This window comes from Thunnus thynnus, chromosome 6 (genome assembly GCF_963924715.1).
Source record: "Thunnus thynnus chromosome 6, fThuThy2.1, whole genome shotgun sequence".
Classification (NCBI taxonomy): domain Eukaryota; kingdom Metazoa; phylum Chordata; class Actinopteri; order Scombriformes; family Scombridae; genus Thunnus; species Thunnus thynnus.
In genome coordinates, this window is record NC_089522.1 from 21,729,023 (window position 1) to 21,755,590 (window position 26,568).

At 42.5% G+C, this 26,568-nt stretch overlaps 3 protein-coding genes and 1 long non-coding RNA gene across 5 annotated transcripts; 2 read left to right on the forward strand and 2 right to left on the reverse strand.

The window, feature by feature from the left end:
• The first annotated feature begins 42 nt into the window (after nt 1–42).
• Nucleotides 43–2,969, forward strand: ogg1 (8-oxoguanine DNA glycosylase). The gene is made up of 7 exons (XM_067592600.1): nt 43–473; nt 600–970; nt 1,069–1,248; nt 1,791–1,969; nt 2,087–2,234; nt 2,340–2,389; nt 2,479–2,969. Exons 1-7 carry the CDS (start codon nt 364–366, stop codon nt 2,695–2,697), a joined length of 1,257 nt encoding a protein of 418 aa, XP_067448701.1. The 5' UTR covers nt 43–363; the 3' UTR covers nt 2,698–2,969.
• Nucleotides 2,444–7,759, reverse strand: LOC137184693 (uncharacterized). The gene is made up of 3 exons (XR_010928704.1): nt 7,668–7,759; nt 6,379–6,502; nt 2,444–2,532 (listed from the first exon to the last, which is right to left on the reverse strand). It is a non-coding gene; the product is annotated as an uncharacterized lncRNA (long non-coding RNA).
• Nucleotides 6,541–23,541, forward strand: LOC137184686 (proline-rich transmembrane protein 3). Its single transcript, XM_067592597.1, has 4 exons — nt 6,541–7,475; nt 15,346–16,269; nt 16,376–16,693; nt 19,183–23,541. Exons 2-4 carry the CDS (start codon nt 15,417–15,419, stop codon nt 21,201–21,203), a joined length of 3,192 nt encoding a protein of 1,063 aa, XP_067448698.1. The 5' UTR covers nt 6,541–7,475; nt 15,346–15,416; the 3' UTR covers nt 21,204–23,541.
• Nucleotides 23,531–25,829, reverse strand: LOC137184690 (cytosolic sulfotransferase 2-like). 2 transcript variants are annotated; one of them, XM_067592604.1, is made up of 8 exons: nt 25,773–25,829; nt 24,926–25,064; nt 24,652–24,780; nt 24,475–24,575; nt 24,264–24,390; nt 24,077–24,174; nt 23,829–24,003; nt 23,531–23,730 (listed from the first exon to the last, which is right to left on the reverse strand). In XM_067592604.1, the coding sequence occupies exons 2-8, from the start codon at nt 25,062–25,064 to the stop codon at nt 23,618–23,620; spliced, it is 882 nt and encodes a 293-aa protein (XP_067448705.1). In that variant the 5' UTR covers nt 25,773–25,829; the 3' UTR covers nt 23,531–23,617. The 2 variants fall into 2 exon arrangements, with proteins under 2 accessions (XP_067448705.1, XP_067448704.1); XM_067592603.1 differs by lacking the exon at nt 25,773–25,829 and having other exon boundaries at nt 24,926–25,115.
• Between the last annotated feature and the right edge of the window lie 739 nt (nt 25,830–26,568).

Here is a 26,568-nt window from a genome sequence, read left to right on the forward strand (position 1 = left end):
AATAATTTCTTATTTATAGTAGATAACATTTGAAATTAGAAACACATTCAACTTTGCACATTTCTGCTTTTATATGTGCAGCTTTTCTACGCAGTGTAAGGTCTTTTTTGTCCATCATAATCGACGCTATAGCAAAACAACTCTGCGAAAGTTATTTTCTGTTACACCGGCTGGTGTAAACATGAATTGTACAATGGAGTTGTGTCTCCCCGTAAAATCACTCTACACTAATGTTTAGGGATGTGCCACACACACTGGATTGCACTACGATGTGTTTTATGATACCGTAAGTTAATATACTGACTTATATATACGTTTTTAATATCCAGTTACTATAATTAACAAGGTGGCATCGAAGCAGTTATGGCCAAACATGCGGTGCTGTCATTGGGTGCAAACATGTGGAGATGTCTGGCCTGTGCAAAGTCAGAGCTGCGTCTGGATCTTACTCTAGCCTGTGGACAATCTTTCCGGTAAGTTGGTTAAGGTTCACGTGTAGCCTGTCAGCATCATAATCAACAGGAGACTTGCAGGGCAGACCCGACACAGTTGAGATCATCCTCTTGTGTCTTTGCATTCACACATATCTCAACCCACAGCTGGAGGGAGACTGCAGAAGGCCACTGGACCGGAGTGATGGGAGGACGAGTGTGGACTCTGACCCAGACAGATGACACTTTGTGGTACCACGTTTACAAAAACCAGGACAAGCAGGAGGAGGGAAGTCTAAGTGACAGGAAGAGGAGAGCTGGTGCTACTCTCCAGGAGGAAATCAAGTCAGAGATGAGATTTAAAGGGGCTCTGAAGAAGGAAGAAGAGGAGCCAGTGGCTGTGACCCCACAGCACAACACTGAAGAGGAAGAAGAGATGCTGAGAGATTACTTCCAGCTGAACGTGAAGCTGGGGGATCTGTACAGGGAGTGGGGAGCAGCAGACCCCCACTTCAGGCATATTGCGGACATCTTCACTGGTCAGTGTTTGTGTGTGTGTGTGTTACACAGTAAGTAATGACTGAGATGATATTTGTTTCACCAAATGTGTCTTTAATACACTGTTTTCTTTCCCCAGGTGTGCGAATGCTACGCCAGGACCCCACTGAATGCCTGTTTTCCTTCATTTGCACCTCCAACAACCACATCTCTCGTATCCAGGGCATGGTAGAGCGGCTGTGTCAGGCTCTGGGCGCCCCACTGTGCCAGCTGGATCAAACCTCTTACTACAACTTTCCTTCCCTGTCTGCGCTTGCAGGTGCTACATACATTCCCCACAGACCTACACCACTATTTATAATCTTGAAATACTATCACCTGTGCAGGGTTTACAAATCTGGCAGGGCCCTGGGTCTCTTGGATGCTCACAAATATTTTTTGCCCCATATGTTTTGCTGTAGTGCTTTGCTAGTGGTTCAGTGGCAGAAATTCTTGCCAAACAGCAGACACTATATTTTCAGTGGTACATAACCACATTTCACATGAGACATATAGTTTTTACTACCACCTTCATTTGATTTCAGCCTCTGATATATGAGAGTATAATAATAAGATCAGTACTTAGGTTGAACTGAGTGGTATAAAAACTTCCGGGTTATAAAACAAATATTTTATTACCTTGTTTCTTTTGTTTATTTCTTTCTTCAAGTGCCTAAATATTTCATGTAGTTTCAAGTAGATGTATATCTACTTCAATGAGAACTTGTGGGGCTACTTACTGGAATCTTTCCAATAAAAAAAGTATGTTTGTACTGAACACAGTGATCATAATTGTGTTGTTTTCTACATTGTAATTGGCAGACAGCAGCGTAGAGGCCTGTCTCCGGGAACTTGGTTTTGGATACAGGGCTCGGTTCCTGCAGCAGAGTGCTAAACAGATTCTGGACACCCATGGGCTCCAGTGGCTTGAAGGTCTACGAGGTGTCCCGTATCTGCAGGCCCGTGATGCTCTCCGTACTCTCCCTGGTGTGGGCACCAAGGTACAGCAGGAACAGAACTGGTTAGCTTCATATAGTTCAGTTGTATTTATGGTTAGAGAACATAGGGAGTGCACTTATAACAGTAACATGTGGTTAAGGCTTTGTGGTGTCCTGTAGGTGGCAGACTGTGTATGTCTGATGTCCCTGGATAAGTCAGAGGCCGTGCCCATCGACACACATGTGTGGCAGATTGCAAAGCGTGACTACAAATATGCTGCTGGCAATGGACAGAAAACCATCACAGATAAACTTCACAAAGATATTGGTTAGTATTGATGCACCTCATTGGTAGTGTTACACTGGCTGTAAACAATGAATAATGATTATCTTTAATTGTTAAGACAATGCCAAATGTTATATTTCTACACAGGGGATTTTTTCAGAAAGCTGTGGGGTCCTTATGCTGGTTGGGCGCAGTCGGTGAGTGTCATCTTTCAGTATCGGTCGATGAGTTTCTGTCTGTTTGCACTCTGCCCACAATAACCACAGATTGTCTTTCCCTGCTTTAGGTGTTGTTCTGTGCTGACCTCAAGAAGTTCCAAAAGCTGAAAGAAACGCTGCATCTGAAGAAGCCAAAAAAAGAGGAAGACAGTGAAGAAGAGAGGATGGTAGCATGTAAGAAAACAAAAATAAAGACGGAAGAAAATGGAACTGTGAAAAACAGGAAAACCAAGCCAGCGTGTCACAAGAGAGCAAAGAAGTCTGTTAAGGATGAGAAGGTGGTGTGAGGTAAACAAGCCTCTTACATCAGGATTCACATCAGCACCAGACATTTTCCACACACTTTTTTAACTCGGCTTCATGTTTGAAAATGAAATACATAAAGAATTCATTTGCTAGGAACATGGTATAAAACTGATTATTGTAAAAAAAAAAAATCTCAGGTTATTGTACATATGTTTGTGTTGTTTACTGTAACCTCTCCTAGGTCTACTTTCCCTACTTCAAATGCCAGCACACTGGTGATTTTTATAATAAATAGAAAACAGCTTATTCACTATTTTTGTTTAGTGTATTTATGTTGAGAAAAACTGTCCATAGTAGCTCATTTATTATTACAGGCACCTTCAATCTCACTAAAACCATCTCTGTCATGGTTGCTCTCAGTTGGGTTTAATGTTGCCATAAGTGGCCTCTAGGTGGCAGCATGCATTGGAAGCTATTGCCCTGCAAGCTAATATCACATAGTGGGTCATTTGCTTTAGCCATCCTTCTTTTTTTAAATTTGAGAACAAATTGCACTATTTGTTGCGTGAATACTTTATGTCAGGCCCCCTGGGTTTCTGTTACACTGCATACCAATACGTCATGGCATTTGTATGCATGTCTGAAAAGGTCATAGGACACCAAAATGGTGTGTTGTGTTTCTTCAGTGCATTCCCTGCATCGAAATGGTGTGTCTGTCTGTTGGATCATAAAAAAGTGGCTTGGCTGGGTGGTTGTGAAATGCCATGATGTCTGTATGTTTATCTATAGGCATTAGTTGACTGTGTCAGCTGGTCTTTTTATAGCAGGGATTGCAGTTATCTGCTGTCACTGCTCGGGGCTAGTGTGACAGTCTCTGGTGACATCATGGACATGTCTTTTGGAGTGTTTTGCCTCTTACTGTCCCTTTACAACAGTGACAGAGCAAGATATTAGTTTGTTTAAAATATATGGAAAAAATTATTCTAAAATGTGGTAACAGCTTCTTGACCTAATTTGAAAGACATATTTTCATGTAGGCTTAAGTGAGCAGGTGCACAGCCTTGTTGCGTCTGTGTGGGGGTCTGCATATGCATGTCTTACATCTATAGATGTTGTTTATTTGTGGAAGTGTGTGCAGCCATGCATGTTAACGAATATGTGAGTCAGCTTTCATCCCCACTCTGGTTGAGCTGGACAGAAGCTGGGGCCCAGCTCTAGGGCACAGTCAGGGTGAAGAAGAAAAGCAGCAGTAAAAATAGAGCCGAGAGAACAGGAGAAACGAAACAAAAAGAGAGGGATAGGTGAAAGTGTGCTGGAGGTGGGGACATGAGTTTTAAAGGAAAAGCCATGTGCACACGCAAGTTGTACACGCAAAGACTAACGACACAACAGTGGCCTGTGCATTATGCAAGAGATGGGTCTCAGCTTGTGCTATGCCCTCTGGAACTGTTCAGTCGAAAGGACATCTCTCTACGCACCTACTTTCTCTAAGAGGGCTTTATTATTTCCTACAGGCACCAGGGGGCGCCACATTTGTAGTGCCAGCAAATAGGAGACATTTCCGTTTACTTCCAGATGTGCAGCATCATGATTGAATTTGTTTGCCTCTGGATGATGGTTTGATAACACTTTATTTTTCCAGGCCCTTTTTTTATACTAATTTACTGGAAAAGTAATTTGCTGGTATTTAACGGTTAATTTTAGGACATTTTACAGAGATGTGATTTTATATAGACGTCATTATACTGTACATTGGACATTTTCTGGAAAACCAAAACTGTTTATGGACAAAGTGGGAATGTTTTTTGACTAATCCAAATAATTAAATACCTGGAAAATCAAGGCACACCATCACACTGATGCAGAAATCATGTAAAAATCTAATATGTTGCCATAAAGCAAGCACTGATTTGCAAAATTGTGGTCAATACAAACAACCAGAGATATCAAAGCAATAGCCATCACAATATAAATGGTATATCAGTATCTCTGACAATTCATAAATTTGTATTATTTTACAGTATAATCATATTGCACTTTACGTCAAAGGTTACAGTATTTTTAAATGTTTTGATCCTTTTTTTTCATATGCAGGCCTGCGCAGGTTTCTCTCCCCTGTGAGCCCAAAAATGATCAATGTACATTAACCCTCCTCTCTCTGCTACTAAAAATGATGGATGTTATTATTCCTGAGTAGTAACAGATGTATTATATAACAGTATATGATACAATACCTAAGATGGATAAAATATAGAGATTGTGTTGTTTCACTTTAGATGTGGTGAAACCCAATGCTACTGTAGGCGGCCGTTGGGGAGCGACAAGGGAAGGCAGTCCCCACATGGAAGTCTGTCTTTGAGGCCCAGTATTGGGGAGATTATTCTTTGGTGTCTAGACAGCTATAGGGTGAGGGGGAAAAGCCATGGAGAGAGTGAGTTGGCAGAGATATTTTCAGATCTCAAACTTTCCTGACTCATAATATGTGCAAATGGATGTTAGCATATGAAGGTCTTGGCTGTTCTTAATGAAAGGGGCTTTTTTTGTGGAGATAATTAATACGTTCTACCATCTGATAGGATCCCCTGCTTGGCTGGCAGTGATTAAGGTTCAATGCCGTATAGATTGGGAGAAAGAAACAGTTCCGTCTGCTCCAGTGTTGAATTTCAGAGCCCCTACCAGGATCAATCCAAATGACTAAGTGGAATGTATTTCCCCACATTCCTGGACAAAGATGGTATAGTAACACTATCCACAGTATATATGGGTGTGGGAGACCAGGAGGACCATGGGTTTGGTGTGTGTCAGTGTCAGTGCAGCTAACTCCCTCCTTTTTAAGAATTTGTTCATTTAGCGAGCTTGAAATACTGCGCCCCTCTCACTTTATTTAAAGGCCTGCTAAAAATTCCCTATACGAAGAGCTGTGATATAATGTGATATACGTGTCAGCTACAGGTTTGACCTGCTTTATTTAAGATAAGTAGGACATGTAAACATACAGTAGTCAAGGTTATTTTATACGCATTTATAAGGAAAATTTGAATTATTTAATTGAAAATGATAAAATTGGTACCCGTATGGAGAAAAATCAAGTGTAAAATTCTACACACACTCCCTGACGAGCTTGACTGTGTCATTAAATACAGTTACCGGCTGACTGTGTTGACAAAACTGTGTCTTTGAGGCACTTTTGTGTATGAAGAGCTTATCTGAAATAAAGTCAATTTAGAAAGTGGGACAAAAGGACAAAATCGCCTCATATCCAGGCATTAATTATGGAACAAAGTTCCAATTTTATTCAGCTAATTAACACAGGACCACCAAAGTACCTCAATGTCTCATTTATCTCTTAACTCTTGTGGAGTGTTCACTAAGCTCCCCCTCGCGGTAAAATAAAGACTCATCAGCGCCTTTAAATATATATTGAGGATGTCAGATGAGTTAGACCCCCCGCTGGTACACCAGATTACTGTAATCTTGTTATAGCAGAAAAATAAAAGTAAATTAATACATAAACACTGCACCCAGGAGATGAGTAGCACAAGAGGCACACACAAAAACACACAAAATGCCTACATGTGTTAATCTAAATTACATGACATCTCTTGCTAAAACTTGACATACAATAAACATGCATTCTTTATTCTTCTTTATTTGTTTGATACCTTTGCACATCCCCTACCTCTACAATATTAGTCATAATCCATGTACAATAATGTGATTACCATGCTGAAGTGTCCTCGCTCCTCATGTCCAAACCCCTCAGTGTCCTCCTGCTGGCTCAGTAGTAATGTAATGGCATTAGTAAAATCCTCTGAGCTGCACAGGTTATTTTAGGACTCGGGCAATCTAATGAAAGTGACAAATACACAAAGAGAAATAATGAGTAGAGAATGAGATGGTCACCTGCATGTAAACCGAGATTATATCTGCATTTCTGCAGAGAATGGAGCCTCAACAGCATGTCCAAACTAGAATGTTGTGTTTGTGTAACAGTGAGACAATCAGGTGGGGGGGATGAAAGGGAGGCACAGAGCCAAGGTGCAGCATGAGGAAACTGTATCATCTTGGCTCAGGTTGGCTTGTTCCTCTCTACAAACCCTGGTTGGAGGGCAGGAGAGGAGAGGGAGCTAGAGTTTCATGCACAGCTTTGTTCCCAGCTTATTGTCCTCTCTGCTGCTGCTGCTGCTGCTGCACCACTCTGCCAGAAATGTCAGGTGCATCCTCACCTGTATCCACATGACACACCTTTCACACCACCTGGCCACTTTAACAAACCGGTGTGCGTCATGACACTTTATTATCAGCTATAATCTGAGGGAAAAAACCCCAGAATCTGGATAGTGGCACTTGCAATGCTGTGTGATGATGTCAATGTCAGTGTCGTCATATTGCCAGAGGGCACTGTCTAAACAGGCTGCTTACTAAAGGTAGATGAAGCGATACAGTGCTCAGGCTGAAACTACGTGCAGGGCTGTTGCGTAACAGACGTGCCAGGCGGTAGGTTAGTAGGTAGGCAATCGTGTTTATCCGCTTGTGAGAGAGAAAAAATGAGAGGGAGGGAGCGATGTGGAGAGAGATGGAGCGGTCGGGGGGGGCGTACATCTCCTCCTTAGCTCATGGTTGGAGAGCTGGCAGCGTTACAAGGTTGAACGCAGCCTCTCTGTGTGTCGATAGAGGACCGTTTACTCTTCAGTTGTATGCTGCAGCTAATAAACGGTGAACCTGGACTACACTTTTCCTTTTGCTATCGCGTCGGTATGCCCTAATCGCTATCCTGCCGCAGAGGACGCCATCGGAGAGGAGCCACACAGACCTGCAGGTATGTTTGGTGGTAACGGGTGGACAACGATAACATCTGTGGAGTGGCTGCTATGCGGCGTTACTTTGCGCAGTGATTCATGCGTAACGTTGCCTTTACCTTTACCTTTACAGCGCCGCTGTACCACCAGGTTCACACGCTTTTAATGTTAATTTAACATACTGAGGGTTTGTCCTACCTTCACATATTTACCTGTACGTGGTTTCCTGTGTACCACTCTGTGTACGTTGTTAATGTCCACAGGACAAAGCGGCACTTATGGAGAAATGTGTCAGTTGAAGCCATCACGTCGGCTTCCTGCCGTTTGGATGGTAACGTAACGTTACACAGTAACGTTAGCTTGTGATAAACGGAGAATAACAGCCTTCGACGAACTGCTAAAACACAGCATAACTAAATCCTTCCATATTGAATTAAACTGAAGCGATTTTTTTTATTCAGAAACTAACATAGTCCTGCAAAGTTTACGTGGAGACGTTATACGTTATTGTAGCTAACGTTACTCAGCGTTAGCACCGTTGTTTAACGTTACCGTTAGCTAACAGTTACTACGGCATGGATACGTATAACCGCCAGTTTACGGGGCGTAACGTTGCCCATAAAGGAGGACCTAACCTGGGTTATATCGGTACAGTAGGCTCTGTTATTAATTTAGTTTTATCGCATGCTTTCTTAGTAAAGTAGGCCTTTTCGCTTCAGTTGTTTGATAATGAGCCAACTAAGTTACTGGGAAGCTTATAAATAATCCCAGTTTATGACACATTATATAGCCCACTTCACGCTCCACAAGCAATGCGATTCAGCCAGCAGCTTCTCGTGTTTCATTAGACTGAATAGCGAACTAAAATGTCCCAAATGTCCCAGGAAATTGAAAAGGCTTGACTGCCAAGAAAGTGGAAATAAGCGTGCTCTTTAGTGAAACAGCAACAAGTGGAGTAAGTTACTATTTCTCCATTTGTCCACTGCTAGCAGGTGCGCAACGTGTTGTGGTTTATTGTTTACAGTAGGGTAATACATTTAAGAGGGTTGCTTAACCTCAGCATGCAGGCACAAGGGTTGCGGCACTTTGAGGATCTGGATTCACCTGTTCCTCATCAGGATACATTAGGACGCATCCAGCGGAGGGAGAAGGCAAACAGAGGCGAAACCGTGCCAGTGCGCCTGTCAATGAAAGCGCACACAGCCCAGAGCTGCTCCAAAGTGCTGCTGGATGTAACGCAGAGCCCTGCCTGACCACTTGAATTCAAAAGAAAAACAACACACCCTGATCCACTGACAAGACAAAACGGCCCTATCCGTTTCTAAAGCACCTCAAAAAAGATTTACTGCCTGCTTTGACAGTGGTTTCATGGAGAAGTGATGTGGTTTTTAGAGAGTAAAAGGGTGTAACAGGACAGAAGCTATTCAATGCAGACATGCCTTAGTATTGAGTAGCCTTTAAATGACTTACTTATGGCTTTGCTTGTGAAAAAAATATCATTCACTCGTATTTTGGGCCAGAGGCTTTTAAACTGGCAGGATATTTAAATAATACCTTCCAGCAGACACAACACGCTTGCCAGAACAGACAGTCCTAAACTGTCAGAACAGTGGAAAATGAACCATAATTCAAGACATCAGTATATCAATGAAGTACAAACCCACAAAGCAATAGACATCATCTATCCCCAAGTTTTTTTTTCTTTTACATATTTTTTTTAAAGATCTTTTTGGCTATGTGTAGACCAAGTAGTCTAGTAAATGCATTATTACATTTTTAGGAAGTTGTAAATATGCCCCAAATAAGCACACACATGTACAAGATAATGCTTTATGCAATCTGTTTGCAAATTCAGTAATTGCCACACAACACACCACTTAACACAGCCGTTATTTTTATTGCATCCAGCTGTAACAATGTGAGAGTACTGGGTTGAAGTGGAGCTGTGGTTAACTCCCTGTTGCAGGCAAACAGTTTATGACTTGTGATGCCTGTAATCTCTTTTCCTGAAAGTGTTTGGTGACTTGACATGGCTTGGCAGCTGTCTCAATCAGTCACCAGGCTTGCTCTCTCTCATGGTGTGTTTCTGAGAATGTGTGTGAGCCCCTTTTTGAACATCTGGACAGGCCATATTATATTATTATTACTGAATCTGTGTAAATGTTGTGGTAAACTTTTCTTGCCATGGTCACCATCATATGTCAATATTTGTAGCATGTGTGAGCTAGCCTCGTGTGCAGAGGGCTGTGTCTGTTGAGATTGTGTGTGTGTGTGTGTGTGTGTGTGTATGTGTATGTGTGTGTGTGTGTGTGTGTGTGTGTGTGTGTGTGTGTGTGTGGTTGAGTCACAGCACACTTAAAGCGCCTCACCCTTTCAGGCTGACCTTCAGCCTTTGATCTGTGGCTCGCGTGAAGGCGGAACATCAGTCAAAGATGTTGTGGGGCTCTGCACTTTTAAGCTGGACATCCGCTTCAATTGGGGATCAAAAGCATCTGTGATTGGTTCCGGAGCCTCTTCTCTTCATATAGCACGACTTCTCTGTGTGGTCGGTTACTCTGCTGAAGTTTTGACACTCCCCCCCCCAGGCAGTGGAGCACCATGACAGAGGCATCTTTAACAGGCTTTGGTTTGTCTTAAGAGCTAAATGGTCAGCTTTAGTCTCAGGCAGAGGTCTACAAGTTGGCTGACCTCCCCTGGATAACATCCTGGAGTGTCGTTAATGCATGTGAAGCTTGTAGATCTCCTGATGTATTAATCAATTTAATTTAAACTGAGTTGTTAGCTGCCTGTTTGAGTTGATTATTTTGATATGGTAGCTATAAAATAAATAAAACAAGCAAGAGAATATTGTGGGAGCTGTTTGCAATCCATATGTTATTTCAAGGTGTGGAATTTTTAACGGTCAAACCAGCGACCCCCCCCCCCACCACCCGCATACCAACATAACCACACATACTCCCTCTCCCATTTTCCCCCTTCTTTCTGTCTCACGTACACACATATTCACATACACTGCTTCACAGTCTCACCTCTCCCCCTACATAGCACAGTACAAACAAGTTATACATCTGTATGGCAAGCTGATGGGTGAGCAGTAATATTTAACTGCTCTGTTGGACTGGGGAACCGTTGCTCACAGCTCTCTGCTGGTTTATTCCAGTCTCTTTCTTTTTCTCCCTGTCTTTGCTCTCGGCGTCTCTCCATCTCTGCTGTCACTGCAGAAACTGTATTTTTTTGTTCATAGTTTTTTTTGTGCCTTGTAATCAGAATCTTAGGTTTTGTGTCTTTTTATTTCCCTCTGCTTTACTCATATTCTTCCCCATCTTCCGTTAACCAGCTAAGCGCCTCTCTGGTCGTGACTTCTAATCCTACTCATTTGACAGACACCTTGACATTGGATACTACTTAGAGTCAATTAACTAGGTAGTGGGTACTCAGTTAAAGACACAGCCTTATAAGCTCTGACACACACAACACGAGCATGTGTCTACAGAAATTCACACATATTGCTGCAGACTAGACCTGCGTAATGTTTTTAATTTTTAGCTAAGACTGACATATCTCAAGAACAGGATTGCAATTGAATTTTGTACAGGCATTCATGTAGGGCTGCAACTAATGATTATTTTCATTATCAATCTATTAATAAAATGTCATTAAATAGTGAAAAATGCCTGTTATAGTTTTATAGAGCTCATGGTGAAGACCTCAAATGTCTTGTTTCGTCTTATCAGCAGGCCAAAATATTCAACATATTCAATTTACTGTCATGTATGACATAGAAAAGCTTCAAATTCTCACATTCAAAAAGCTGCAATCAGCAAACTTTAGGTATATTTCCTTAAAAAAATGACTAAAACAATATTTGATCATCAAAATAGTTGCTGAGTCATTTTCTGTTGATCAGTTAATTGATTAATCAACTAATTGTTGCAGCTCTACATTCATGGTGCCCAAACAGTGAATCCTAATGACTCTAGCGATCCCCTGACTTTTTCCCCAGTGCCTCTATGAGCTTGACATTTGCCATTTTGAGTGAAATGTCTCAATAACTATTAAATGGATTGACATTAAATTTGGTAGATACAATCGTGTTCCCCTAAGTATGAATTGTAATAACTTTGGTGATACCTGCAGAGCTAATGACATTCCCATCAGCCTCAGCTGTACTGTGTGTTTAGTACAGAAAAGCAAATATTAATATGTTAACACATTAAATATGGTTAACATGGTAAACATAATACCTGCTAGCTAAAAATCAGCATTTTAGCATTGTCATTGTGAGCATGTTAGCGTTCTGACTTTAGCATTTAGCCTTACAGAGCTGCTGATGTGGCTGTAGACTCTCGTTGCAGATACAATAGGAGTTTCTGTAACAAATAACTACCAAAAGAATTTGTTTTCCTACAAAACCTTTCACTTCGTTTAACAATAGAAGCTCATGTCGTAAATTTTAATGAGTAAAAGTTGCACAAGAACTTTGCGTAGACAAAATAAAGTGTAAAACTAGTAAAATGGTGATTTGAATAAGGAACAAACTTGTAAAAGAATACGAGATTAACAATTTAACCAAACATTCGTTGCCAGATTTCAGTACTTTTCAATGATGCCACAGATACAGTTTGGTTGATAACAAAAAAAGTATTTTGGTTTGACACCCAGCCCTGATGGAGACAAGTGTACATTAGACCGGCCATTGTTGAAAAGACACAGGGCCTTCTGTCCGCAAACAGACTTATATCTGCTGCTGGAAATATTCACTCAAATTAATGGAAATTTTGCACTGCCAGACTGGAATCTGGCAGAGGAGAGAGTGAACATTTGCAAGAAAGAGGGAGATTCTCCAAAAACTTCACTGCACACACCCCACCCCCTCTGCTTGGTTCTTTATGTAGGAACATCAGCTAGTTATATTAATACATTAGTGTAGACATGACATCACTACTGCAATGATTAACTGATTAGTAGCAGCTGCTGTAGTACTGAGTAATGTGATTGTATAACCAGCAGGTCTATACTGTGGGGAAGGAGTTTATAGTAATCTTCAGATTGCTGCTCGCTGCTGTACTATTCAATATTATCCGTGGGCATTTCCTGCTCTGAATAGAGGACGTATTGTGCAAGAGAGAGTGACGACATCTACACAACATGCCCAACCCAGTGCAAATGAAATACAGAGTGATGTGTCCCTTGGCCCCTGGGGGGGCTGAACATGATAAAAATACTCTGACTGACTGTGCACCCTTCTTCTTTCTCCCCCTGGACAGCCACAGAGTGTGTGAGTGTGTGTTTCTGTATTTTACTCACTGTTGAGGGAGGCAGTACACAAAGATGTGGCGTGGAGGGCTGAGAGGATGTAGCCAAACACCAAATTAGGTGATTACACTGATCTGGTCTTTGTAGTGTTTGGTTGGAAATGAAATCCAACGACACACATGGTCGCCTTTTCCTGGCCTGTAATTCAAACTGCTTAGAGAAGCGGCCAGTCTTCCTAAATTTGCTCCATTTGTATTAGTGCAATGGAAAGTCAAACGGTCTAAATCCAGTGGAGAAAAATATTTTGGGGAACCGTATGTGTGTGCGCCTTATGACTGATGTGTGTAGATGAGATTAATGTTGACAGCATTTCAAATACAGCGGCAGAGTGTTTCTCGCCACTCACTGAAGCTTATTTGGCCAGATGCCTTTGGAGAATCATTAATCTCTACCTACCTTTATACACATACACACATAAACACACAGGCTGACTCATGCTGGATTACTTTGGATGAAGATAGCGGCATGTTTATTAAAAGCCATTTCTCAATAGTGAGGTTGTTTATCCTTGGCTGCCAGTGATTACACACCTGCTAGTTAACCTCAGTGGAAAGGTGAAAAAGGCTCAGTTTCTCCGCTCGGCTTCCTGGACAGAATGCCATATCTGCATTTGGACCATAATAAAACCTGTTAGTCCTGAAACATAGTTTCCTCGTGACTCTTCTTTTTTTTCCTCAAATATTCTGCTTCTTAGTGCCTGTCAGCTTATATCAACTAGCAACCCCATCTCCTCTACATCCTCTAAATTTACAGCCTTCACCACTTCTCTCAGTCTTAATTTTGTCACGATCCGTTCAACCCCCCCCCCCACCCCTTTAGCCATACTCTTCGCTGTCAGCTTCATTACATCACCAAGCCTCCTCCACCTTCTCCGCTTTTCCATCACTGCTTCTCCTATCCTTTCGGTGATATTACTCCTCTGTCTTATCTCCACATTCTTACTTCTACCTCCTCTGTTCCTGCTTATCTCTCTATCTTCAAGGCCCCCTTTTTCAACCCTCGCCCAGGAGCATGTTGTATGAGTGGGTTGAGATAACAACAGTTAAATGGGGGACAAGAGGAAAAGAAAAAAAGGGGGAAAACAGGCATTAATCAGAGGTTGGATTGGCCAACAGCTGGCTAGACTGAGAGCAGAAAAGGTGGCTGAGACAGGAAGGAAAATAAACATTGAGGCTACTGTGAGAGGGTCAAGATTGAGATATAGTACCACTTATGTTGCTGTACATATGGACAGTTTTTCTGTCCAGCTGCTCTTTTAAAACACTCCCAATACTTAATAAACTGGAAAAGAAATCATGGGTGAACACAAGGCAATCTGGATAGTAGCCTATATTTTCTCACATACCTATAGAATGCTCTGTGACTTCCTGCTTGGTGACTGACCCCCTTGTGTGTGCACATATACAACACATTTTTTCCAAATACTCATATAGATTACTCAATCGTATGTGTTCATGAGCATGAAATGCACACGTCAACCATGGCGGCAGCTGCAGTTACTTCTCGGCTGTGAATGGGGCCTAGGTGAGTCATAAGCAGTACAATGAATTCTTCCACAGGCACTGATTTCTATTTTCTGTGCTTTTTCCCCCAATGTTTCAGGCTGACGTTTCAGTATGAGCCTGACTCTATTCCCAGAGGGTATTGCCCACTGTGAGTCATAGGTAGAGAGGCTGGTGTGAGCAAGAGAGGTTTATGTAAGTTGTAGGCTGAAACAGTAAAAGAAAATGGGTGTTTGTGATTGGAGTGATATGCATGTTTAGGCGATGCGACTGGCAGCTGTTTAGCTAGATGACTCGTCGGATTGTGTAATTCTCGAGGGCCGGGGGGGTTCTCGGTGTCACTGGGCTCTCTGAGCTTCACCACACTCGGCGTTACAGCTGTCAGCCCCTGGCATACATGACTTAAACAACTCACAGAAAAAGGGAGTCAAGTCCTGCCGCTTGGAACAAAGAACTGAAGAGGAGAAAGAAACTGATAGTCATCCAAAGAACATTTTATGGCAGAGATAATAAGGAAAAATCTATCCATCTGCCATTGAATGAAACCATCTGTGACACCTTTAGGGTTTTGGCTTGAAGTTTTGATGGTGCAACTTGTTATATAACTTACAAGCTGAAAACTCACCTTTGTTGATGTGTGTGTGTGTGTGTGTGTGTGTGTGTGTGTGTGTGTGTGTGTGTGTGTGTGTGTGTGTGTGTGTGTGTGTGTGTGTGTGTGTGTGTGTCGGCATATGGGCCATATATTCTGAAACCGTACACCTTACCACACCCTGTGCGCCTGCTGGTGACATGCTGCTAAAACTACATGGGAGTTTCATTGACCTCTGAATCAGCATAACAAGTCTGCAATATGCACTCCTCAATTTTTAACTACTTAGATTATTCCATTAAGTATTATTCTTTAACAGTGAGGCACCAAACAATGATCATTACTGTTAAATAGATGAGATTGGGATCAATTTGCACCGTGTGATATCAAAATGTCTACATTTCCACAATACTTTATATGTCTGTGATTTGTAGTGTTTTCTTTTATGAAATTTACACAATCCCTATTTTTCTCTGTCAACAGAAGCACAGTTGAAGGATGGTGTAACATACCGACAGAGGCACCAGGCACTGCTCACCACTCAGAGGCAGACCATGGCTCCCATATCCCTCCTTTTCTTAAGCCTCCTCCTCTCCTTCCTCTATCCTTCAGATGCCCAAGTCATCATTGACTCCTCCTCCTCCTCCTCCTCCTCCTTCACTCCTCTGGAGCTACCTATTAATTCCTCACCTCAACCAACTAAGCAGACTGTTCGATTCTGGCCCTCTTTGCCTCCCAGAGGACGCAGTGATGTGCCTATCAGAATTACAATCCAGGATAGGCTGACGACTACGAATGCAGTGCAGCAGGTGCAAAGACTGACCCGTCCTACTGCACAGTCCACTCCTTCTTCTATATCAGCCCTTTCTATGCAGAATCTCAGCAGTGGGCCACTAACTCAACCAACATCCTCCAGGCCCAGGACTGACACAGCTAGTCTAGCACTCAGCAGGGCTCTTGCAAGGGGAGATGCTACAATAAAAGGCTCAACTCCACCTCTGCCAACTTTACCCTCCGCTGCTGTTGCTGAACCTGCAGGTGATAAGCCAGTGACAGTAGGCAATCTAGAGGAGGGATCAGTCGAAGGGACAGAGGATGATGATTTGCAGTGGTTGGGATCAAGTAGTACTCCAGCAGTGATACTTGTGAAGGAATCACCCGCTCCTCTGCCAACTGTCGGTGATGAAATGGCACAGTATCGACCGCAGGCACAGACTGCAATATCTGAAGGTTTATCATTTGAAATGTCTGATGTAAAGACACCAAAAACGGACATTTCGACTGTGAAGCCCCAACTGTTACCGCTGACAACAGCCGGCAGAGTCTCTACGACACCACAGACTGAGACAAGAGCCACGCTGTCCCCTGTGGTAACACAGGCGACACCTCGGACTTCAGTATTAACAGGTGAGAAAACAAATATGTTAGAATGAAAGCCTCATGATGCTAAGGTGCTGTTGAGGTTGAAACCTTTGCATAATGTCACAAATGTGTCTTTTCCACCAATCTTTAGGTGAATTGACAGCGAATACTCCATCCATCAACAGAGTTGCTCCAAAGCAGGACTCTGCTGCTGTGACATTACCCCAAACCACGACCACCACTGCTGGCTCCACTGAGAAACAGCCACAGACTGCAGGACAGCCAGTTACTGGTCAAAACCAAAACAGTTCACAATTAAACACGGTGACACACCAAGTGACGACCACAGTTACAGCAAGTGTGCTCACTACTACACAGGAGGCAGTGAAACCAACACCCAAAACAACAAATCAACCCAACAAAACAGCACTACTGGGTAGAAGCTCAGCTAACGCGACAGCCCGGACAGGTAAGAGAAGAAGGTCTTGCGCTTTGTGGTTGTTTAAGAAACAGCTGGATTGACTAGTTTTAGATTGAAAATGGAATTATTTGTGCAGCTGGGACTTTTTGTTACTGGAAGAATCTGGAAAAGGCTTCAAAGGAGGGAAAAAGCAGAGACACTTTTCCATGGAAAGTGGGGTGTTAGTTATGTGGGGTAGACACAGCAAGGGAAGAAAGTATGAGTAGGAGGTGAGAGGGAGGTTTGAAGAGAGAGGGGGGGGGGGGGGGCAGGTAGAAATCACAGCCAGGCAAAGATATAGACGAGAGGAAAGTCAGACCTGAAAAAGAGACTGCTGGGAATACAGATGAGAGAGGAGACAGGGTTGGGTGAAAGTGTAGTGGAAGAAAGGTACAGGCGTAGAAATGCAGGGAGTGGGGATGGTAATGAAAACCAGATGCAGAGAGAAAGGGATGAAGGGAGGGGAACTGAGGAAAAGTCGATGGAAAAGGGGAAAGCATGACACATGGGGCACATGAGCCGGCCTCTTAGATACCTTGAGAACAACATCTTAATAACTTTTAAAATTCAGGTTCTCCTGCCCCATGAGCACATTTAAAACATTCAAGTGGGCTCCTTAGCAGGTCATTGAAAGGATTAACTGCCTGCATCCATGTACGTACATATCTGCCCACATTTACAGTATATCTTGGTCATAAACATAACTGTATTTCCTATGCGATGGAACAGGATATTTCTTTTTTAGTTCACTGCCACATGTGGACATATGTAAGCAGCGTGTGTGTTTAAGAAAAAAACTCAAGGGTAGGGGTAAGTTTAACCATATCCAGCTGCGAAATGTGATCGGCACATCTGGAATGTGTCTGCTCCTGTAAGAAAAAGAAAAAAAAAATTGAGGGAAGGAAGTAAAACATACCTTTATATAAATAAAGAAGTGTGTCTGTGATCTGTGTGCACTGCTTGCCTCATGTATGTGAGGGTGAGAGTGAAATGTGTGTGTGTTTGAGTAAAAGGAGGGACACAGTGAAGGAGAAAGCCAGGAAGTGCCACACATGTTGGAGTGAGTCATTAGTCGGTGTGTCAGCTTTATGGGCGTCTTCTACAGGGTGAGGACAGGCTTAAAGTCCTCCAAGAGGCTGATGGTTTGAGTGTTTTACCACTGATCATGTTGTTCCACCATCCATCAAGTTAAATCTGTAGGTGTGTGTAACAATTCCTTAAAAATAACTCTAGACGCATACCTGTTGGCTACAACTGTGTCTTAGTTTCCCATAAGTCACAAAGACCTTCCTGTAAAATAGTAATAGTAGTAGTATTGTTCAAGTAATTTAATGATTAATTTAATGGCTCTAGTATGTTATCTTGACAGTCAAATAGCTCACAAAGTACTCAGTGATGAATGGACATATGATTGTAATTTTGTGGGGTGTTTCCTGTACCTTAAACAAACATGAGTAGCCTGTGTGTGTGAATAAGAAAATGAAATAGTGAGATGCTATTTTGTCAAGGTGTTGTCTTGTCCCATGATGCGGTTATGTCTTGTATAATACTGCAAATCTGAAGATAGAGTTTTTCCAGTTCATGGATGTATTGTGACACTGTATGATGTTATGCAACATAGATGTTCTCATTAATTATATAATCTAATCCAATTAAGCCACACAATTACCACTCAGTTATCCAAGGGAGTGTTGCTCAGCATATGTCTCATGTGTTTATGAATGCAATGTGGATTATCAGGTGACATGACACTGAAATCATACTGAGATTCTCGTTTATCACTATTGACATTTCAAGTTTATTACACAAAAAAACTTTCTCTAAAGCATTTTCACCACTTTGACTAATTCAATGCAAAGGTGACTAACAATACCCAGAATTACACTTTGGCTTGAATTTGTAAACACCTTCTTCCTTCTCTGTTTGCTAGTATTAAGCTGAGGTGTCTTGTTATTGGATTACACGTGCAGCTCTGTTGGAGTACTTATACATGATGTGTAATCTGTACTTGTGTTCTTGCACAAAGGGACACTTTGGTTTTTGTCTTTAGCTTAGGGAAGTTATTTCCATACTAGGCCAAGTTTTGTGATACAATTGTAGAGCTGATGGGTGGCAAAACACTAGCATGATGCTCACAGGGAGGAGAGAGAAAAGGAACTGATGCAAATTTAAGATTATAAAAATAGATGTTAATGTGAATGTACAAGTTGGCTAACTTGTTTAGGCATTTTGTTGTATTTAGAAATCATATATAGCCCTGGGACAATGTGTCTTTGCAGAGCTGATTAAGTTACTATGAACAACTGAGAGGGCCGAATGGTTCTAGCTCAGGACTTTGATGGTGAGCTACACCCCTCTAGTGGCTATAAAATACCATTTCATGTGCCTTTATATGGTTGCTCTGCCTTTCAGTTAATGGGCACTTAGGAAGGAAATTTCTTTTTTCATTTTGGCTTCAAATGTTTTAAAATTTTAAAACTCTGCTTTTCTTTTTCCAGGGACCTCTTCCTTCCTTACTACCGGTATTGTACCTGTGACCAAAAGCAGGTTTGGCCCCACGTATCAGGCTGGTATTGGTCAGAAGAACCGCTCTGTTCTCCTGGGACATCCTCACCAAGCTCCCCACTCCACCTCTAATCCAGCTCCCTCTCCCACTGCCAATCCCACCCCTAATGGCACACTTCTCTACTGGGGTGACCTGAGCAGGACACTGGCTTTCGCCTGGGAGCTGCATGTCTACGGGTCAGCTAGCCTCTTCCTCCTCCTATTTGCTGGAGCTGCTCTTGGCCTCACCCTGTCACCTGGTGCGAACTGTCCTCATCGGGGGGCTCTTGCGCTCGCCAATGCTCTCTTATTTGTGGCTGGTGGCCTTAGGGCAGTTCTCTTTGTAATTGACCCCTATGGGACACGTAAATTCCTCCCTCGCCCCGCAGTTACGGCCATCTACAACTTGCCTCTACACATGCTGGTGTGGACACAGGCTGCCATAGCACTGCTGGCGTTGAGGGTGGCAGGCGTAAGTGTGTTACCTTCAACTTTGGAGCGTCCTCCGCTCGTGGCTGTGTTGGCTGTGTTGCAGTGTACTCTGCTGCTGGCGGCTGATCTGCTTTCCCCAGCCCTGTCCCCTGTGGTGCCCGTCACCTTGCAGGTCATGTCCCTGTGCTGGGGCCTGGGTCTCTGTCTGGGATTCCTCTGTTATATCTTTCCACGTATACGCTGCCCTCTCATTCCCCAACCTGGAGTCCCCGAAGAAGCCAGGAGGAAGACTTGGACAGGGAGCAGGAGGATGGGGGTGATCCTAGGGAGAGTGCTGGCAGTGTGTGCTGTTCTGGGGGCACTGTGCTGTGGGCTCCATGTCCATGCAACCTTATGGCTCTATGGACTGCTAGGGGACTGGACGCGCTTTAACTGGGGATGGTGGCTGGTTCACTTCTGGGCCCGGCTCCTGGAACTGGCCTGGGGGTTCTCCCTCCTACTCCTGGGTTCCTGGGTGTTCTGGAGGCCTCAAAGTTGCCGGGGAAGGGAGGAGGGGGAAGCAGGAGATGGCAGAGCAGCAGGAGACCTGCCGTCCCCTGGCCAATCTGTAGGCTCCTCTCATAGACACACCTGCTGGTCCAAGATAGTCCAGAGCCTGAGGGGGAAGCCCTGTAGAAAGTCTGATAGCAATGGGGTTGGAGGAGTAGGAGGAGGAGGACCAGGGGAGGTGCCTAACAACTGGGCAGGCCAGGAGCGTCCTGGAGCTGACATCAGTAAGAGTCTCATCAGGAACCAGAACCACGAGCAGGCTACTGCTCAGCCACGCTGCATCAAAGACAGCAACCGGGGACGCAACCATAGGGGCCACTCTGCAGAACGAGGCATATCTGATGGCTCCACAGGCTCCCTGCTCAGACTGCAGACACTGGGTCGGCCTCCACAGCGTTCAGTGAGTGGCAGTCTGGATCAGGATAGGGACACTTCCCTGTCTCTGTATGAGTTTGATCTACGGCCCCCTTCTCCCATTGACCTGACCCGCAGCATTGACGAGGCTCTGCACAGGGAACACTTGCTTGGAGTAGGCAGCCTGTTTCATCCTTTAAACCACATCTCACAATCGCCCTCCCCAGGTTCAGGGGTCAGCCAGGGGCCTTGGCTTCGCAGGAACAGTGATCCTCAGCTTTCTGAAAGCAGCGAGGCGCCGACTGAGTCTTCGATGCCACTAGGGGGCAGCGTTCTCAGCAGTGTGCCCAGCAGGCAGGTGACTGCTCCCCCCACACCCTCCCATCAGGGTCACAGGTGGGCTGGGAACGGGGTAGGAAGTGTCCCCTCATCAGTGTCCTGCCCCGTGTCACTACGTCCCTCCAGAACATCAACGGGGCATCTGGGGGAGGATGGAGTGGACGACACGCGGCCATTTATCACCCCAGACTCAGAAAGTGTGCGGGGGAGGGCTGGGAGGCCAGTCGGGTCACGGAGTTACCTGGAGGTCAACCGACATGACGACTCTGCCAGCGTTAGCAGTGAAATTATTGACTTATAAACCAAACCTTAGACATGAGGACCAATGACCACACATCAAACTCCCATTCAACAAATACTGTTCCTAACTAAGACTTGTGCAAAAAAGCACAACTTCAACAGACATTGGGAAAATTTGACCTTTCAACTGCCTAAAATGAATTATTTTTAGAAGAGGGAAAATATACAAAAGTGTCTCTGGGTGATGAACTTTCAAGGATATCACCTAGTTGCCTTTCACTTAAGGGTTCAACAACTTGTGTTTATGGAACAGGTATAGTGTACCTTTTACTCTGGGAGTAAAACTTGGAGATTTCGCACAGATCAACAATACAACACACTCTCCATCTCATTCTCTGACACACACACATCATCTTCCTCCCTGTCTTGTCCTGTTTCTCTCTGAAACACACAAACACTTGTATAACACTGATATAACATAAAACGCACTGGGACATACTTACATTACAGCAAGTCCTAAGAATGGCTCTTCAGCAGGTCCCTGCTTGTGATTGGCTTAAGATTTGTGATGACTTTCAGCTTCTCATACTGTATGAAATAGGTTTAAATCATCTCCCTGTCAAGGAACAGTACTTAATAGTTTGGATAAGTTTGATGGGTAAAAGAGAGATGTGGCTCTGTAGGTCCCATCCGTATTGTTTCTGTGAAAAAAAAATGTCTGCATATCAACAATAGTGAATTTCATTGCTTTCATAGAGCTTATTTGCTGTCTTTCATATTTCAGTTTACTTTGTGATGTAAAGATGTGCCATACATAACTTTGGTTGGTTCCGTGCTCTTTTTATGGTTCTATAAACCCATTATTTGGGTTAACTCTCTATAGCGTCTTACCAGTATCATAGTGACTCAGTTAGGGATTACTACTTCTAAGCTCTTAATATGCTGCTGCTGTTGTTGTCCAGTCTGCCTTCTATGTTAATGTGAAGCTGATTACATAAAGAGGCAGGTAGTAAACAACAGCCAGTGACACAGCGGGCATAGAGGTGACACGCAGACAGTATGCTTACATTGCGGCTGCAATTGGGAGACGTCAAAATGAAATTCAAGCATTCATCTGTGAGATTAATGCATTTCAACCTGTTACTTTGCTGTAGGACTACGCTTTTGCAATCAATAATAATGTACAATTAAAGCCTCTGACTGCATTTTTACCAGATTTGAAGAAGAATATTGAATATACTCACGATACTATAAGTTGCATTGAATCAATTCGAACTATTAAATACTACACAGCTTTGCAGGGCTGCACCACACAAGACTGGCTTGGCATGAACCTCAGAACTCTTATACTCGACCTAACTCAATAACAGAGCACTTAACTGTACGCCTGAGCACTAGACTGAAGTATTTTACTACTCAAGAGGAAAATATCTTATAAAAAATTATGTATAAGCAACAATGTAAATAATGTTATTTTTGATGTTCATGAATAAAGGTGTATTGGAAACATAATCATAGTTGTTACTGTGAAAGACAATCTAAAGTGGTATTGCTTGAACTGTGCAGACAGTTTGTTATTTTGACATCAGATTGTGAGGACATGCAGAGCTGTGACGGTTGATGCTTGATTACAGAGGTTAATGTCAAGGTCTTTCTGGGCTATGCTCAGGATTGTAATATTGATGCAGGTTTTGCAAAATGTGTAACTAACGGCCAAGGTCTGCAGGACTTAGATTTCTTTATTTTTCCTGTCCTTAAATGATGACGAAGGTAGTGCTAAAAAACAGACAAAACATTTCAAGTGGAATCATATTTAGTCTAGTCAACTTGAAACTGTTAGGTGACCCTGAAAATAGCCCAGTGCTTCCCTTCCTGAGTCTTATATTTGAAAAGTTTTGTTCCAACATGAGCTATCCTTTATTTATAAATTATTACTGTGATGTTATCTTGGTCTGCTGTCATGAAATACTGAATGATACATTTCAGTTAAGTGGATAAACATGACGTGAGCCAGTCAATGTATCACACAACGACTTGTTTTTTCCCGTTACCTCAGGGTGACTTTCAGTACCTCCCAGTGATGTGAGATGCTTGAATTGTTTAGTATTTGCAGTACAATGGCCTTCGTGTTGTTGTCTACATTCCAATGAATCTGTACTTGCTGTTACCTCTTCTACTACTTCATGACAAGGGTGGTACCTCCAGCACCCGTAGCGTTGTCCCCTCCACAAAGCAGTACGTGCCATAGAAAATACAATCAATGTGCCCCCTCCAGTCTGTAGTCACAGTGCAGAAATACAGTGTTAGATTCTTGTTTTGCTCATTGAACTTTTGTTCTTGTATTTCTTGCTGCATTTCATGTCTGGATTCAAATAAAAACGAGAAATCTTTGAAATCTCTTTATTATCATATGTTGTTTATTATTTTTGATTGTGTATTTCACATTATGGCAGGGATGAGAATGAGTGTAATCAACTACACAACTGTGCGAAATTCAAGATCAGTGTTTTTCATCTTCTTCTCATAGTCTTCATCGAATTGTTCATTCTGTTCAACAGTGAAATGATTCCTCCAGTCACCAACTTTTCCTGTAAAAGCATCAATAAAATTTAAAAGCTGTCGTTTTTCTCTTTCTTACTTAACAGTATTTATGTCTCATGCAAACATGAAGGCAAACGTGTCTAACCTTTGCGCATGAAAGGAGATATCTTAAAGTCAAAGACTTCATCATTGGAGCCGTTCACCATCTTGTTTTTCTTCATGTTGTCAAACAGAACTTTTTCTATCACTTGCTTCTTCAGCTCCTCGGAGGGAGACAGTCCCAGAAACGAGCACAGCCGACTCAGTTCTCGCTCAGTATCCTACAAAAAGAAAACAAGCGTGATCTTGTGCTTGTGTAGTCTCAATCCCACAGACAGTCATTTCAATGCTCACCTCAATCAGATCCTCATAGAACAAGTAGAGGATATTAGAACTGGTCTTTTTCTTCTCCCACCACACTCTCACATGTTCGTACCAGGAACCAAACACCACTGTGAGATAACAGGAACACAAATCAGAGGTATTACGTGTTTACTCATTCATAAGTGTTAGAAATGTAAGTTATTTCCTCATAATTTACTTTGCCCCTCAATGAATCTCTGGAGGAAGCTGTTCCAGTCTCCGGGCTCAGGCTGGACCTTGTTCATGCGATCAAAGTGGAAGTAGGACACTGCACTGTCCTTGGCATTGCGGGCCACGTAGATAATCTGCAACCAGAGAGAAATCAGAGGGAAATGCTGCACAAGCATGAAGAGCTCCAGGCTTACGTTGAAAATTAATTTGCAATATACCTTAGAGTTCTGCTCCCAGAAAGACTTCGGAATGAACTGGACTGGCAGGTGCGTCTTGATAATGCGTGGAGAGGTGGTTAACTTATTCAGCTCATCCACTCCTGATACAGAAGAGTGTGATGTTACCAGAATGAAAAATGACACTGACTTACTGCATCTGCTTTTTAATGAACTTGCCTGATGGGAACCCAGGCATTTGTAACTCCAGGAATGGCACTCTCTCATGGAGAGAGACTGACTCCTGACGTTCAGATGACATCTGGCTGAAGTACAGAAGGTCAAGGACGTAGGACACCCATGTGTTTCCTTGGAAATTCAAAGAAAGATGTCTTATAGCAGTTGAAACAGATGCATCAACAAAAGCGAACACATACTGCCACAAAATGTTACAATAATGTATTGTGTAAAAAAAAAAAAAAAAAAAGCTCACTGACATACGTTAAAACCCCACCTGCTTTTGGATAAGTGGCTAAGAGAATATCATCTGGTCTGGCTTTGAAGTTCTGTACGTTGTCCCAGTTGTCAGTGAAGTATTTGGTCATGGAGACTCCATGGAAGTCAAACAGCGTAGGCCGAGGTGGCAGCGCCATCTGTGAGAATGGCAGATTTTTCAATGGCAGAAGTTTCTCCAAATGAGTTGCAGTTAGACTGATATCTAACATGAGCAGTACACTTATCAAACATGTTCATATTCAACATGTTTTTTGATAAGATAAGAGGAATGGGCACACCCAGACAGATAAAAGGCTATTTTACTTATTCTCCTGAGTAGCAGACCTACAAAGAACTGCGAACAAAGCGATTCAAGTCTCTCTGATCACCATCTCCTTTTTATATTCTCCCTCTCTGCTTGTTTAACACCTGGTGATATATTTTGGCACAAAACACACACAAACACTCAGAGATTCCTTCAAGTGTTCCTCTCATGAGTTGGAACACTTGGAATCTCCAATTTTTGATGATTATTACTTACAGCTTCATAAAAATACTCAATATGTTAGTTTCTGTGATTTTAATATTATGTAATTATAAATTACATGATTGAAGAAAGTTTCAGGGTGAGTGATTGGTTTGTTGTAGTTAGTTAGATGACAAATGACAAACAGTCAAAATGCAAACATGGTCTGTTAATGTTTTACTGGGCAGTTACATGAGATAACACAGTGTTAGCTATATGTAATAACAACAAATTAAACTTCTTTACTTGGACTCACAATCTATCAACAGAAAACATGACATATCTTAAAAGCCCAAACAAGCCATAAATAATATATATAAACTCAAATGCATTAGCTCACCTGCAAATGTCTTTCACTTATGTGTGTGTGTGTCAAAAGGGCAAAGTCAACTCTTTATCTGACACACTGTGCATCTCGTGTTACAGGATGTGCCAGATAGTTCACGCACACAACACACAAACATGCACACACACACACACCCCACACACACACTCACACACACACACTTATTAGATAAAAAATCTGAGAAATGGGTACAAAAAAGATGAATATCATAAATAAAAGATTAATATCACATGAATATCATTTTCAATTAATGTCCAATAAATAATTGATATGAAACCACAATAGCCTTGCTATCTACTCAGTGTGACTAACAGTGGGGACTCAGTGTTAATGATGGTGCCCACTGTTAGCAGACGTCTTTGCTTTGCCCTCCTGACATGAACACTGTTTAGTATTTTATGACCTGTTGCTCGGTCAAGTCAGGATTGCTGCTTTTTTTTGCACAATACTATGCTGTGCAATACTTCAACTTATATGTAACTTATATACTTTGTGATTTTAATTTTTAAAATTTAAAATTGTAATTTTATTTAACTCTTTTTTTGTTTTTTGTGAAGGGCGGACTAGCAAAGTAAGAATTTCATTGTATGGTGTAACAGCCCATGTTTACTGTGCACATGATAATAAACTTCTTGAATCTTGAATCTTGAATCCAAACTGCAGAGATATTAAACATCCTTAGTCGAGCTCAGAGCTAATAACCATGACACCAGATCACAGGAGATGTTGGCTTTAAAAGTTCCTCATACAAACTCTGAACTGGGGAAGACTGGTTTTTGGTACTATGCAC

Coding starts and splice junctions, on each gene's coding strand:
- LOC137184690 (XM_067592604.1), bottom strand. CDS start 25,064: ATGGCGCTGCCACCTCGGCCTACGCTGTTTGACTTCCATGGAGTCTCC. Junction 24,576..24,651: donor AATGCCTGGGTTCCCATCAG/GCAAGTTCATTA, acceptor CTTCTGTATCAG/GAGTGGATGAGCTGAATAAG. Junction 23,731..23,828: donor ATCTCCTTTCATGCGCAAAG/GTTAGACACGTT, acceptor ATGCTTTTACAG/GAAAAGTTGGTGACTGGAGG.
- LOC137184686 (XM_067592597.1), top strand. CDS start 15,417: ATGGCTCCCATATCCCTCCTTTTCTTAAGCCTCCTCCTCTCCTTCCTC. Junction 16,270..16,375: donor TCGGACTTCAGTATTAACAG/GTGAGAAAACAA, acceptor ACCAATCTTTAG/GTGAATTGACAGCGAATACT. Junction 16,694..19,182: donor TAACGCGACAGCCCGGACAG/GTAAGAGAAGAA, acceptor TTCTTTTTCCAG/GGACCTCTTCCTTCCTTACT.
- ogg1 (XM_067592600.1), top strand. CDS start 364: ATGGCCAAACATGCGGTGCTGTCATTGGGTGCAAACATGTGGAGATGT. Junction 2,235..2,339: donor TAAACTTCACAAAGATATTG/GTTAGTATTGAT, acceptor ATTTCTACACAG/GGGATTTTTTCAGAAAGCTG. Junction 2,390..2,478: donor ATGCTGGTTGGGCGCAGTCG/GTGAGTGTCATC, acceptor TCCCTGCTTTAG/GTGTTGTTCTGTGCTGACCT.